We start from the raw sequence: 14910 nt of genomic DNA, 5'->3' as shown, positions 1-14910 counted from the left end.
GGACGGCGGCAGCGGCCGGCGCCGGTGCCAGCCCGGCATCGCGGGGCCGGTCCCGGGACGGCGGCAGCGGCCGGCGCCGGTGCCAGCCTGACAGCGCCGGGCCGGTCCCGGGACGGCGGCAGCAGGCGGCGCTGCGCCCCTTCGCGCCGGCAGCGGGTCCGCCGGGCTCCGCTCGGCTCCGCGCCCGCCGCCCCCGCCCGGCCCCGCGCCGCCGCCGCCGCCGCCCGGCGATGCCCGCGGCCCCCGGCGGCTGCGGCCCGCGGAGGCGGCGCTGACCCGGCGGAGCGGAGCGGCCCCCGGCCATGGGCAGCGTCGGGCCCCGCCCGCACCGAGGCCACCGGCAGGTACGTGCGGAAAGTTTGGCGGGGGGATGGAGGCGGCAGCCCCGGGGCGGCTCCCGCCGCGGTGCCGAGCGCCGGCCCGGCGCCGCTCCGAGGGGACGCTGAGTCCCGACGAGGGCCGGGGAGCCGCCGGGATCGGCGTGCCAGCGGGCGCAGGCGGCCCCGGGATGCCGGTCCAGGGCTCCGCCGCGGGTCCGGCGCTCCCGGCTCTGCCCGACCGCCGTGTGTCGCTTCCCGGTCCCCTGCCGCCCGCCGGGGCTCCCCGGTGCCGGTGAGGGGCTCGGGAGGGCCCCTGCAGTGACTGTAACGGGGCCGGCTCTGCCCTGCTCCCCGTTACCGGTGACTCCGACAGCAGCGGCGGCCGCGGTCCCTGCGGGCTGTGGGGATACTCGGAGCCGGTGGGGCCCTGGCCGGCCACCAGCTCCGGGAGTAGACTCATCACGGATGCTGTTTTGCCAGCACTGCGAAGCTATTCGCCTTTCTGGGAGGCAAAGCACTGCTGGAGAGATCCCAGATTCTGCAGCCAAGGATGCTCCTTTACTCTGGAAGGGGCCATAGATCCCAACTGCAGCTGCCTTCAGCACAAGCTGTCCCTGTGGCCAAAGCCGTGAGCAGGACAGGATGGGACGGGGGACTTTAATCTTTCTTTGGTTCCTCTCTCTCTGCTGAAGCTCCTCCAGCCAGGATGGGTTTGCCTCTGGGCAGCACCAGGCTGGAGCAGGGCAGTGGCACTGAGAGCCAGCTCCCTCACGGGGAGGCTCAAGGGGCACAGGATGGGCATGGTCAGATGGCCCCATCACCACGAGTATGGGCTCAGTGGTTCAGAGGAGAGCGTGAGCTGTGCCAGTCCCATTGGAGTCATGAGTTTGTCCATGCTGTGGGTGCCAAGGCAGGGAAGCAGGAGTCTCCTCCTCCTGCTCATCAGCCATCCCTTTTGAGCAGGGAGAGGCTTGGGGGCCTGTTCATTAGCCCCGTTAGCACTGTGGGACACTGGGCTGTGCTCCAGCAAACTGCTGACCCTGGCTGGAGGGGCACAATTCCACATGTGGCTTTAATGGAGGAGGAGAAAAACGTCTGTGAAAATTGACTGGCAGAGTGGTCCTGTGACAGGCAGAGTGGTCGTTGTCCGGGAGCTGTTCCTGTAGTGTGTCTGTGCTGGAGAACCTCGATGAAGCTCCATGTGGATGATGGTCCATGCCCACAAGTGCCTACACTGAGGGATGTGGACCCTCACAGAGGAACCATCGTCTCTTGACACACTGGTTGCAACTGAGACTGATAGTCTGAGATATTGGGGAATTTGACAGTTCTTTCAGGTCTCAGCTCAGACCCAAAAGGCAAAAGCAGCTAAAAAATGTTAGTGAAAAAATCCACAAAATTCCAAACAGCACACAACAGAATGGAGAATACCAAGATTTTCAATGAAAATTAAGTGTTTTGACGTGCCAGAACACCACTATTCATTTCACTGACATTCCAGGCTGAAAAATCTCAAGTGAGACCAAACATTTGTAGTTGTAATCTCACGACACTGGAGGATGATAACTGTCAAAATAGCAATTTCTGTAGAGCTGTGTTTTCTAATGGGAGTTTGGGCATGAGTGGGAGCTCTGCCAGCATGGAGCACCTTGTCCTCCTGCTCCCCTGAGCCACATGTGCTCTCCTGGCCACCAGCACGATTCCTGCTCAGCTCAGTGGCTTCCCTTCCCAGTGTAACATGGACAGTGTGGATTGCATTATTGATAACACAGTAATTTATTTATGCTTCCTTGGCTATAGCAAACAGCTCAGCCTTTCTGAGCTAAATAGACTTTGCACTGGGAGCATGTTGCTGTCCTCTGTGGGATGGAGCAGCCAGTGGAGTGCTTGGTTTTTGGTCCAGCTGAGAGGTTTAGGAATGTCTCCTGGAAACTCAAATGGCCTGGAGGGTCCCATGGGCATGAACTGGGGATGGGCACCTCCAGAAGGACTCTGGTGTGTGCTGTGGGGCTCAGGCCTGGTGCCTGGGAGCTGGGCTGTGCTCCCTGCATGAAGCAGGAGCTGGAGCTGGAGCAGCAGCCAAGAAACCAGGGTCTCCTGGTGAGGACCTGGCTGCTCTGCTGGAAGGCACATGAGAGGTTTGTTGGCACTGGGGACTCACTGTTGCAAAAATTGCACCAGCATTGTGTCTGCTGTCCTCACATCTGGGCTGCTAGATGTGCCCCATCATGGGGCAAGACAGCTGCTGGCTTGTCCAGCTGGGACACGGCTCCTGCGTGGCGCAGCGTGGCTGGGCAGGGTGGCCCCAGGTGTGGGCACTCCCTGCTGGATGCAGTGCTGTGGCACTCACTGCCTCTGGATTCAGGTGAAGGCTCTGAGAGAGCTGTTTGCTTTGTCACTAAGCAAATAGTGCATGCTTTGAGCTGACATCAGTATTTACACAGTGGGCTGTCACGTCTCCAAAGGGACTCCAGCAGTACCAGCTGTTGTATGATCCCCCTCTGAGAAGACTCATGCAGAGCATATTCTGCCAGAACATCAGAGATCACCTAAATACGGGTTTACAGGAGAGATTCTTACAGCCCAGTCACATCACCTCGAGGAGCAATGGTTTTCTTGCACATTGAGCCATACTGGATTCTTTCTGGCAATGGAGGGGCTGGGGCAGGAGCAGCCCCTCATTACCCAGTGGGCAGGGATGGAGCCAGGACAGCAAGTGGGATGCTGCCAGCCTCTCTTCAGTCTGCTCCTGGCCAAGCTGGCCATCCCACAGCATTAATTAGAAGTATTTCCTTACCTCTAAATTCTTTTTAGCATAAAATAGCTGGTTTTGTCAATATACCTTTGGTTTCTTCCTGCACAAATGTCAACACTTTTGATGACATTTTCTGATTTTTGTTTTCCAGATGGGAGAATCAAAGTGCAAAATATCACTTTAAATCACCAATTTGGAACGAAGCATTTTTCATTTTGAAATGCCAGTTTAAAACAGGAAAATTCATTTTTAAATGCTTCCAAATAAGAAATGTCCTTTTTACCTCTTCAAATAACTTCATTTTGATTAAAAATGCCAGTATATTGTGTTCTTGCTCTTCATTAGAGGAGTCTGTGGTTTCACTGTCTCATGGTCCAGAGCAGATAGAAATTTCAAACGTGGTTGAAAATTGAAGATTTCTTCTCTGAGAGGTGTGGGTTTGTCCTGTGCACTGCTGGAATTCTGCACTGCCCATGGAGAGGACTGTGGGTGCAAGTTTGTCACAGGGCAGGGTACCCCGGCAGCTGCTGCTGGCCCTGGCAGCACTGCCCAAGCTCAGTGTCACCACCACTTGTCTTTGTGGTGTCTTGTTAGTCAGTTATGATCCAGCACTAACATTTTATGGGGGACACAGTTGTTTGCTGGACCTGGTTGGACTCCAGCAGGTGATAATGGAGGCTGGGAGGTCACCACGTCACTTGGCTGACGCCAAGCAGTGACAGCGCTGTTGCTGCCGCTGCCTGCGGAGCGCCGGAGCTGTTCCCGTCTGAAGGGCTGTGGCTGTAAATAGTGAAGAGAGCATATTTAAAGAACTCAGCAGTAAAACACAAAACCCTTTGGGACTTACATTTTTCTCTAGGGGCTTTAGATGATGTAAAACTTGGCTTCTTCCCAGCATGTGCTGCATGGAGTGGGAGTGGTACGAGTGTGGTGCCAAGAGTGATTCTCGGTGTGTCCAGGGGTAGCTGATACAGTTTTTAGTGTGTGGTTGCATGAATTTGGCATCAGTGCTGGAAGGAGGAGCGGCCCCAGAAGAAGGTGATGCGCTGGGAGAGCAGACTGCAGGTCCTGGCTCTGCCAGGGGCTCTGTGCATCCCACGGGCAATCAGCTGCCCTGTTCCTCAGCTTCCTGTGGGGTCCTGGCCTCGGGACATCCAGCAGGATCAGCCCATCCTCCTGTTTGTCAGCAGGTGGGTCACAAATGCCAGTCCTTGGGCATCACTGCAAGGGACCTCGGTGACGCAAGGACAATAACAGCACATAACCACGCACGGAAAAGGCAAAACCTGAAATGACTTGCTGCTTATCTACTCTGGCTCTTCCCACACACACTGGCTATGCATTTAGTGTTTATCATCTGCTTTAATAACCTACTATAAAGGACCTGTCTTTGTGCTCTCAGCTCTCAGTAAAAATCAGGAGCAGCTCTGCAGGTCCTACTGTTCAAAGGGGTGAGCAGGGTTATGCCCTGAGCTCCTGGAGAAGTTTCAGTGATGCAATGGACACAGGCTCATGGACCTGAGTTTGTGTCCTGAAGTGGGGCTGGTGAAACTCCCAGGTGTCCCCAACCACTCCCAGAGACACAGTGGCTCACACTGATGGCAGATATGACTGTCCATGTTCTTCTTTCTCCTTTCAGATGTGCTAATGTCTGCTCCTTGCAAAGACCTGACCCACCTGAGGTTGGCAGATGCACAGATGTGACCGTGAATCACCAGTAAAAGGTAACCATCACTCACCTCTACTCCTGCTGGTGGGATCTCTTTCTGTCCTGCTGAGATGGCCTATGCTGCTGATGAAGTCTGAGGTCATCTGAGGGTGGTGGGTGAATCCCTTCATCTCCCAGGGCCATGTCCCCACAGCCAGACACCCCAGTCCTCACAACGTTCAGGAGTCATACCACTGCGTGCAGGAACATTGGTGAGTAGATCTGCACCTCCCAGCCCTCCTCAGTCCCTGTTCCTGCACATATCTCTTCTTGTTTTCGGTAGAATGAGTGAGAGAGATATACAGAGCCTGAGCAAATGGGTTTTCGTGCTCAGTCTCTGCCTTACCACGCTGTGGGGACGACTGACGCTGGCCTCCACGCATCATCACAGAAGCCATTCAGGTAGGGGAGCAAGATCCTTGCTGTATGTGTCACACGCTTGTGCAATCATCTGGGTCCCCATGATAATGGTAGTGCTTTGGGCTCTTCATGGGATGCCTGAGGTGGGGGTTACATGGGGATGAGCTACTTGGTGAAGTTCTGTCTCACATTTCTTGGTGGGGGAGGAGGAGTTTCAGGCTGTGGTGCACACCAGCAGCAGGTGGGCATCTCCACTCCACTTATTAGAAATAAAAATTTGTTTTGCCCTGGTTGCAAAAATCATCTAGGTAGATAGAACAAGTGTAAAGTAATGTAGAACTGAAAGTCTTGGTGGAAAATATCATTGTGGCTCTGAGATGTTCATTTGTTATTCCCAGCTGTGAATTTGAAATTTCCTCTCCGAGTGTTGGAATGCTGCTTTGTGGCATGGATGTGATTTTTGGAGGGGTTATGTGAACCCATGGTTGAAGTTTGTGTCTGGAGAAGAGAAGCACCTGAGAAGCTGTGCTCAGCCCTTTGTGCCCATCCTCCCTCACACAGCAGCCTGATGGGCCAGTGGGGGGACCTGGTGGTCCAGGGCTGGGGGCTTCTTGGAGCATGGTGGGAGGACATATGGGGAGGTGGATGCTGGTGGTACTGGTGGTACTGGTGTTCTGGTGGTATTGAAGTTACTGACAGAGCTGTGTACCTGGCAGCACAGGTGAACACTTGGATCCCAGGGCATCTCCTGTCTGCTTCATATGCCTCTGCTTGGAAGGGGCACACGGGGTAATTTGAAGCCATTCTCACTCTCGACTGACCCCACACCTGACCCTGTCCTATTTCTGTCATTTTTCCCTGACAGTTAAAGCAGTTCTAATCCTGTAATCCCCACCCACATTGTTTAAAACCAAAACACATCTTCTGGAGTGACTCCCTCACCCAATCAGTCAGTAGCTACCTGCCCTTCCCTTCTCCTCACCCTGGATACCCCATCAGGTTGGACAGGGCTCTGAGCAGCCTGGTCTAGTGGAAGGTGGCCCTGGTAATGGCACGGAGTGGAGCAAGATGAGCTTTAAGCTTCTTTTCAACCTAAACCATTCTGTGATTCTAACTGGGAGAAAACTCTTCACTTTTTTTTTCTGGGATGACTTTTCAGCACTGAATCAGGTTTACCTGGGATATGGGCACTGCTGGCAGCTTAAGTGCTCACCCAACCTGCCCAATCCCAGTGCCAGAGAGCCCTGCTCCTCCCTGGTATCCATCTGTAGGGAGCTGCTTCTTTGGGGAAGAGTCACCCCTGGGATTAATAAAGCAGCAACACACTGAGCTTTGAAGTGCAGATGCCCAGGTGTACTGGTAGCTGTGAATTATGTATAAATCACACTTGTCCATGAGCAGCCAGGCTCGTGGATTTGTGTGCTAGCAGGCCCAGAGTCAGGGATTTTTTGCTCTCACAGACTTATCCACAGCAGACCAAATGCTGTGGTTTTTATTCAGGAAAATTTGAGCCACAGAAAAGAGGGCAGACCACGAGCAAACACGTAAAAGTTTGACCCTGCTCTATGTCTTTGTGAACAGTTTCTCTTTGCCCATCCTGCTTTCCTTATATTGTAAGAACTTCCTGTGACTGCCTCATCTCTTGGGCTGGGTTTCCATGGTCTCAAAACAAGAATTCTTTGTGTACCTGCTGAGTTCATGGGCTTTATCCTCCTGTTGTCTGCCGTGTTGTTGTTGCATTTGGGACAGTTTTCAGTGAGGTTATGTTTGAAACATAATGCTGCATTCTCAGTGGCAGTGACATTTGTTTCTAAGGAAGCTGCAGTTCTGTTTCTATGTGGAGTTGAACAGGGATAACTGTGTCACTGGTGCTTGAGACCCTCAGAGTCAGAGATGCTGAGGGACAGATACATCCAGAGCTTTCATCCCATTAAAGAATTGTGTTTATTCACAGGTGGAACCACCTAAAAATTATCCATAGCAGAGGAAGGTCTTTAATTGTGACCTCAAACTTAAACATTTCTTGAAAAGAGAGTCCATATGCAAACCCTCTGTTGTCCAGGGACACATCTGACTGTGACAACCAGGACTGATAATAGAATTACAGAATATCTCGAGTTGGAAGAGGTCCCCAAGGATCGTTAAGTCCAGCTCCTGGCCCTGCACACAAATCAGAACATGTGCCTGAGATTCCTTGTGCCCACCCAGCACATGGAGATGCTGCTTTGTCCAAGCAAAGCACTGCTTCCTGCAGAATGTGGTTGGATTTAAAGAGCCTCATGAATCAAGCCCAGTCACTTGGAAACAGAATAGGAGACTCCTTGGTGAAGAATGATTCACCAGCAGTTTAATCCCCTTTGTAACAGAGTGAGGTCTTCGTGATGAACAAGGCTGGAATGTCTGGGTCCAGCTCCCACAAAGGTGGCCCCAGCACCTTCTAAAGCTGATAATCAAAGGGCCGTCTTTGCCTTTATGCTCATCACTCAACCTGAAGCAGAAGTAAAAAGGCATTTAAGTCAGCTGGGATTTTTTTCTTTTGGGAAATGAAGTTCTCTGGGCATTGCCTGGCACTTAGATGCATCCAGCTTCTCTTCATTTTGTAGCTCTCCACCAGCAAGCAGTATTTTACACTGAACATGTGGAGTGGTGCCCACGCTCCCTGAGACACTCAAATGTGTCATTTCAGGTTATGCCATAAAAATCCCATGTTCTGCTGCTCATTTAAAGGTCAGTCAGAGTAGGACAGCATTTTTATTTTATTTTTGCAGGCAGGATTCAAAAGCCTTTTGCTCTTACAATCCTTCATGGTTCCACGAGATAAGCTGTGTCTTTTAAAAAAGGGTTCCAGCGGGGAAATACCAGTTAAATGGGAGGGAGAAGCATGCCAGAAGCTCTGGAACTTATCCCAGGCTCTTGGGAGGTTTCCTGCTGTCGGTGTTAAACACACCATCCATCTGATATGCATTTTGTTCCAAGTTCCCTGCTGCTCAGCAAAAGGAGAAGCAGCTGCAGGGAGCTCTGGAGCCCGTTGCTCGCACTGCACGTGGGCTCAGCCTCTCTGCTCGCACTTCCCAGGCATGGGATGTGAAAACCCCGCGTGGCAGGGAGTCTCTCGTGTGGCAGGGAGCCTCTCGTGTGGCACGGAGCCTCTCGTGTGGCACGGAGCCTCTCACGCTGCTGTCCTGCTGGTGTCCCTCGGTGTGGGGATGCTCATCTCCTCTGCAGTGAGGAAGCAGCAGTGTCTCCTGCTGACATCCTGGAAATCACTGTATCTGAGGCAGAGGGGTTTCTTTGCTCTCAGTTACATCTCCCCAAGCTCCTGTGCTCACGTGAATGCTGGGGGCTGGCGTAGTTCATGTTCCCTGTGGGCCAGGGGTGGGAAAACAAATGAATCTGGTGTGTAGGAGCTGAGGTGCATTTTGCCAGCTGGGATGGCCCTTACCTGGCTGTCCATGGGCACGTCACCTCCGCTCAGATGCCATGGCCCGAGAAGGGGATGCACTGTGTCCTGCTGCCAGGGCTGGGGCTGGTACCTGGAGGGGGCAAATTTCCAGTGGCATCGTGTCCTAGGGCAGGGTGCCGGATGGTCAGAGGCCAGTGCAATGGGAAATGGTTTTGAACTGGAAGGAGACAAGATTTGATTAGATGTTCAGAAGAAATTCTTCTCTGTGAGGGTGGTGGCATAGACTGCCCTTGAACGCATTCCTGGAAGTGCTCAAGGCCAGGCTGGATGGGGTTTGGAGTAACCTAGTTGAGTGGAAGATGTCCCTGCCCATGGCAGGGTGTGGAATAAGATGTTTCTTAAGCTCCTTTCCAACCCTAACCAGTTTCTGATTCTACAGTTCCAAGACCTTCAGGGAAATGGAAGTATTTTGTGGCCTGAGAGGAAGATGGTTCCTGGGGCTGCGTGCTGCTTCTTCAGCTCTGTCATCAGTAGGGCCCTTGCTGTGAGGCTGTGTGTGCCCCAGGGGGGCTGCTGGGTTGTGCCAAGGGCTGTGGGGCTGTGCCAGGGCTGTGGGGCTGTGCCAGGGGCTGTGGGGCTGTGCCAGGGGCTGTGGGGCTGTGCCAGGAGCTGTGGGGCTGTGCCAGGGCTGTGGGGCTGTGCCAGGGCTGTGGGGCTGTGCCAGGGGCTGTGGGGCTGTGCCAGGGCTGTGGGGTACCTGCCCCACACAGGCAGCTCTTCCTGGGCAGGGACTCTGAGGCTGCAGTGCCCCACACTCAGGTAGCTGCAGTAAGGCAGAGGGAGTCAAACTTCTCTTTATCTCTGAGCTGCACCTTTCCGAGCAAATTAAAAGGGCTTTGACACGTTAGCAAACTGCTATTGCATGGTTGTAATGACCGATTTCTCAGTTCTGCCTGACTCTCCCTCGGCTGAACCTTTTAAAATTAGCTGAAAATGAGCAGCCGAAGAGCAGGACTGCAAGGGAGCTGAGGGGTTGCCTGGGCAGCCCTCCCGGGAAGAGCTCTGCTAATGAAGCTTTTCTGAAAATGAATCAAACCTGTAACTACCTGTGAACACTGAGACTTGAGGGTGGAAAATTCCCTGGTGAGGTGCACGGGTTGGAAGAGTGACTCCTTGTGGTCCTGGACCACAGTGTGATAGGAATGTGGGCTCATAGGCAGCCAAAGCCAAGGATCTCTACTTCTTTCTCAGATTATTTGAAAAATCCCATGAAGCATAAAGAAAGGGGAAAACAGTCATGTTTGTTCTGAAAAGAGTTGCTTTCTTTTTAGCTTTCACCGAAGTCTACCATTTCTGTATACATAAAGAATGGAATTCATTATTAAAGCTGAATTACTATGGCATTTCAAAGAGAAGATAAAATCTGTGGCCAGAGATATTATTACGAAATATTCCATATAATAATTGTGTGATTATTATGGACAGAAATGAAAGTAAGTGTTCATTAAAAGAAAATGACCATGAAATAGCAGTAAATGAAGTAAATTAAAGAGATGGTGATTGCATAACCCGTCCTGCCCGTGTGCGGTGGTGCAGGCACAGGGATGTGAGGGCAATTAGGAGTAAGAGCTCAGATATAAGAGATGTGCAGCAGGCACCACACTTTTCCTTGCAGGTGAGCTGGGAAGATGCTGGGCCCAGACACCTGTATGCCACCAGCAGCCCCGGGCGTGATTCCAGAGGCCAGGACAGCGCTGCACATACTGGGCTCTCCTGGTGCCTTGGTCACAGCTCACCCCAGCAGGGCTGCCCAGGGCGGTGGGCAGGAGATGGGCTGAGCTCTCTGAGATGTCCTGGTGGCTGTTTCTCTTCCAGTGCACGTAGAGCCAGGCACATGCGAAGTCATCGCAGCTCACCGGTGCTGCAATAAGAACAAGATCGAGGAGCGCTCCCAGACGGTGAAATGCTCCTGTTTCCCAGGACAGGTGGCAGGGACAACACGAGCGGCTCCCTCCTGCGTGGACGGTGAGTACCCCATGGTGCAGCCCCTTCCTTTTCAATCCCCGACCTCATCTTCACCTTTAAACAGGTGTGGGGTTTCCATGTCCCTGGCATTAACAGAGGAGACCTGCCCTGGCATCCTGCAGCAGAGCAGTGGGAAAGCGGGCACATTCAGGGGACACTCTCATTGGAGACTCACTCAGTTGGTGGCTGTCATACTCCACTCTGTGCAGCCCTGGGCTGTGTGCTGTGGGGGAGTTACTGGGGTCACTGTGCTGGGGTCAGGTCTGCAGCACCGATCCCTGGCACGTCTCCTCACCCTGCTGCCACAGCTGGAAGCAGGAATATGATTCCAGCCATGCAGCATTTTTGCCTGTGAGGAGCACCAATCATACAAACGGTATGTTTTATTGAATGCCATCATCTGCCATGACCAAAGAGCCATCAGGAGCACTGCCAGCCCCTGCCAGCATGGATTTGTTTGACAGCCAGTGCCCTGTGACTGAAGTTCTGTGCAACACCAAGTAATGCCAGAATAAATTACCAGGGAAGGCTCTTGTTGTTCCCAGCTGCTCAGGTCATATTGTTCCCAAAGAGAGCCCACTCTGGTTGCCCAAACTGGAGCCATGAATCACACGACCCTATTAGGGCAGAGTGGTAGGAGACAATCACTTTGCTCTGTAAGTGGAGCCTGAAACAGGTTCTTGAACAGCACTGCTCTCCCTAGGAGCAAGGACACTGGTCTTTTTTTCCTTGGATAGTGAGAGAAAACAGGGTGTTCTGGAGGCAGGTGGAGCAGTTGGGTCAGGTGAGGCCAGGAAGGTGACAAGCAGCTCCTTGTCCAGGGCTGAGCTGTGAGCTGTGCTGGAGAGAGGGGCTGCATCTCCCGGTGTCACCCAAAGGTGGGCAGAGCTGGTCCTCATAGCCTGTGCTGCAGCCTGGCCGCTGATCCCCTCCTCTCCCCCAGCCTCCATCGTGCTGCAGAAGTGGTGGTGCCAGATGGAGCCGTGTCTCGACGGGGAGGAATGCAAAGTGCTGCCTGACCTCTCGGGATGGAGCTGCAGCAGTGGCAACAAAGTGAAGACGACCAAGGTACCTCCCTGTCAGGTGATGGGAGGAGCCCAGGTGTGCCTTCCACAGCCTGGACAAGCAAGCAAAAGTCAGGAGAGCACCCACAGTTCTGTGGGGAAGGAGAGAGCTGCAGATCCTTCAGGGCACACACTGATAATGACTCACCGAAGCAGAGCAGAGGGTCTGGGCTGTGCACTTGTCACTGGTGCTGGAGGGGCTGGCAGGCATACCACAGCCCTGAGTGGATCCCAGAGCTTTTCCCATTGATCATTCTTGCTAGAAGGTTTGGTGTTGGATGGCTCAACCCTGAGCAGACATCCTAGGTGTGTCTGTGTAACATCCCAGGGCTCCCAGAGTGTCCAGGTTGCCCCAGCACCACCCGCTGCTCCGGGGCCACACGTTGCCCTTCCCAACCCAGTGGCACAGCCCTGAATCTGTCCCTGTTCCCCATCTGAGGCAGTCATTTGTGACAGAGCACTACACAATTATTATTTTCATGGCTTGCTGAATGCCCCAAAGAACAAGGTGTAATTAAAATTTTATCAAACTCATTAGCAATTACATATATGCCATAGTTAATCAGTTGCATAATTTTGTAATCATTGTTCGTAGTGTTGAGTGTAATTATTCCTTATGCTTTCATTTTCCTCGCCCCACATCCCCCATCATAAAATTTTTGTATTAAGCAATGTCAGGATTTTTTTCATTGCTGCTATTACTTTTGTGCACAGAAAGCACTTTCATGCTGAAGTGTTTTTATGGATATCCAAAAAGGTTCCTTCATCCCTGAGCACCCATCACTGACCAGAAGCTACAGCATTACATTGAGCTAGTTGTCTTTTTCCCCTTTTAGTGTTGTTTGATTGGTTTCCCCCAGCAACTAACTTAGCACAAAGCCTCTACTCTGGCTTTGCTGTCTTGAATTCTCACTGAGATCGTTCCCATCTGGAATGGGAGTAGGACTCAGGAGCTTCTGCGCTCCTGCCTCATCCAGCAGACCCCTCCATGGCCAACCTCCTTTTGGGTGCCATGTCCTCCTTAGGGAGCTGGCAGTTTGGGAACACAGATCTGTATTTTCAAAAGGACTTCTAGTAACTTTGGATGACTTTAGTGACTTTGGAATGGCGCCAAAGGGCTGGATTTGCATCTCAGTGCCCTATGCCCTCAGTGGGAGCTGCAGCCGGAGCACAAAAATCACAAACCATCCTTAAGGTGACATTTGGAATGGCCACTCCATTAAATGAAAGTAAAGAGCCAATCTTATTTGCACCTCTTGAGGCTGTTTGCTGATAATTCATGGATGGGGAATCAGCTGGGATCAGCATCGGATAATTTCTCCTCTCCTCCACAGGTCACTCGATAGCCTCCGTGCAGCGTGGCACTGGCTGAGCAGCCTTGCTGTGGGTCCTGGTGCTCCCGTGAGCAGCAGGATGTGGCGCAGTGCCTGCAGAGGTGGGATGCTCCAGGGCCACCACGCTGCACCCGTCAGTAGGACTGTGACAGCTGCTGGATCAAAGCATCTGCTGCACCCCAGCTTCCCTGGAGGCTGCAGGCAGGGATCCCAGTGCAGCTGCCAGAATCCCATCACTCCACAGTTTCCTCCTTTTCTGTGGACACATTCACCAACCAAGAAATGGGCTTGTTTTCTAATCCTCCTAAATAAAATACTCCCACTGTATAAGGGTTGACAATGCAGAGACTGACAGGCAGCAGGCCTCCAAAATGGGCTTTAATCTGAATAGCTGAAATCCTTGCTGTGAGTCGCCTTTCCCTATCTCCCAAGATGCTGAATCCAAGTTGCAGTCAGGAACTCTGCCCTCGGAGTCTGAGCTTTCCCTGCCCCACCACCTTCCTGCTATGACCACATGCAGCAGATGTGACAGCGTAGTCAGAGGGTTGCCTGACACCCTGTTGACTCCCAGGGATGGTGAGACGTCTCCATGGTGCATGCTGCTGGTTTCTTCTTTCTCAGTAATTGCATTAATCAGGTTGCAATTTTAATGTTTTCCACTGTGCAGATCCCAGGCACTAAGTTTCTGCTTGTTTTTGCAATTGAATTTCAGACTTGTGTGAGGCGATCTCTCTGTCTGCAGCTTTGGGGTGTCTGGGGCATCAGACAGAGCCTCAGACCAAGCTAGATTTTGTTGTAGTAATCCAAAATAAAGAAAAATGTACCACCTCCTGGCCCTGAGCTCATGACCTTCTCCAGGACACACCATTTCCTGTGGTGCAGCCACTCAGGATGGGGGAGAATGAGCTCTGTGCCCCCGATGTCAGAGTGCTTGGGACCCTGGGGCTGTGGGACCAACACCTCCAGCCCTGCTCTGGGACTGCTCTGGAGCACTGCAGGGGATGTGCTGGTGCAGGAGGGGCTGGAGATGGTGTCAGGACCATGGCAGTGAGGGGGTCACTGGTGTTTGCTGACACCTGCCTCTTGCCCTGGCTCCCAGCACAGGACTCATTACTGAGACGTTTTTGTAATGGGGTATGTAATACCTTCTCCAGATGTGATGTAAATACCAGACTGTGAAATAATAAATTCATTTTAATCTCTGCAAAAGATCTTTTCACTCAGCAGCAAAGGGAGGCTCTGGGAGTGCTTCTCATGCTGCTGAATCCGAGGTGAAGGGGCTGGGGACTCTGCCCGGGCCATTCCAGTCCCAACCAGCTTGTGCAATGATGGCTTTGGAGGAGAGCCTGTTGTTGCCTGCAAAGGCTGAGTGGCTCATAGTGGTCCTAAAGAAAAGTGCATTTATTTCTACAAGATGCTTTGCTGGGAGCTTCTCTTATCCTGTTGCTTCACCTTTATGTGGCAGCTCCCACTGCTGCAGTGCCACGTCCCCAAAGATGCTACCCCTACCAAAGGCCAGACTGTGATTTTAAGGTTCCCACTTGGATCCTGTGCCCTCTGAGAAACTAGACTGTCGAATACAGAGTGGGAATCTGTAATTTGCAGTAGGAAACACCGGGCTGTAGATGGGAACATCCCTGCATGGCTGAGCATTTTCATAGCTGGCTCATAATGTGAAGGATCCACTCTGCAGAAGTGGTGAGCTTGACACCTACATTGATATAAAAACATTTTATTGTCTGCATAATAGGCACCCTTGAAGCTTATTTTTCCCTTACAGCAGCCCACAGTTTAGTGAGGAAATAGCCCCTTGGTGTCTCTGCTGAGTGCTGACCTCGCTGCTGTCACACCATCGGAGTACACAAATACTGCAAATCGCTGCTCCTCTCCTGGCAGGTTTCCAAGGAAAACGCTGCAGCCTGCAGGACTGTGGTGCTACCT

At 52.5% G+C, this 14910-nt stretch overlaps 1 protein-coding gene across 6 annotated transcripts; it reads left to right on the top strand.

The window, feature by feature from the left end:
• Window positions 1-210: 210 nt before the first annotated feature.
• On the top strand, window positions 211-13797 carry TAFA3 (TAFA chemokine like family member 3). Of its 6 annotated transcripts, none has more exons than XM_021539511.3 (7): window positions 211-344; window positions 4715-4799; window positions 4938-4995; window positions 5067-5185; window positions 10422-10571; window positions 11515-11639; window positions 12970-13797. In XM_021539511.3, the coding sequence occupies exons 4-7, from the start codon at window positions 5068-5070 to the stop codon at window positions 12979-12981; spliced, it is 405 nt and encodes a 134-aa protein (XP_021395186.1). In that variant the 5' UTR covers window positions 211-344; window positions 4715-4799; window positions 4938-4995; window position 5067; the 3' UTR covers window positions 12982-13797. The 6 variants fall into 6 exon arrangements, with proteins under 6 accessions (XP_021395186.1, XP_077645222.1, XP_021395183.1 ...); XM_077789096.2 differs by having other exon boundaries at window positions 4922-4995; XM_021539508.3 differs by lacking the exon at window positions 4938-4995.
• The last annotated feature ends 1113 nt before the right edge of the window (window positions 13798-14910 follow it).

The sequence above is a fragment of the Lonchura striata genome, chromosome 26, assembly GCF_050655825.1.
Source record: "Lonchura striata isolate lonStrDom1 chromosome 26, ASM5065582v1, whole genome shotgun sequence".
NCBI lineage: Eukaryota > Metazoa > Chordata > Aves > Passeriformes > Estrildidae > Lonchura > Lonchura striata.
This window is presented reverse-complemented; position numbering and strand designations above follow the sequence as displayed.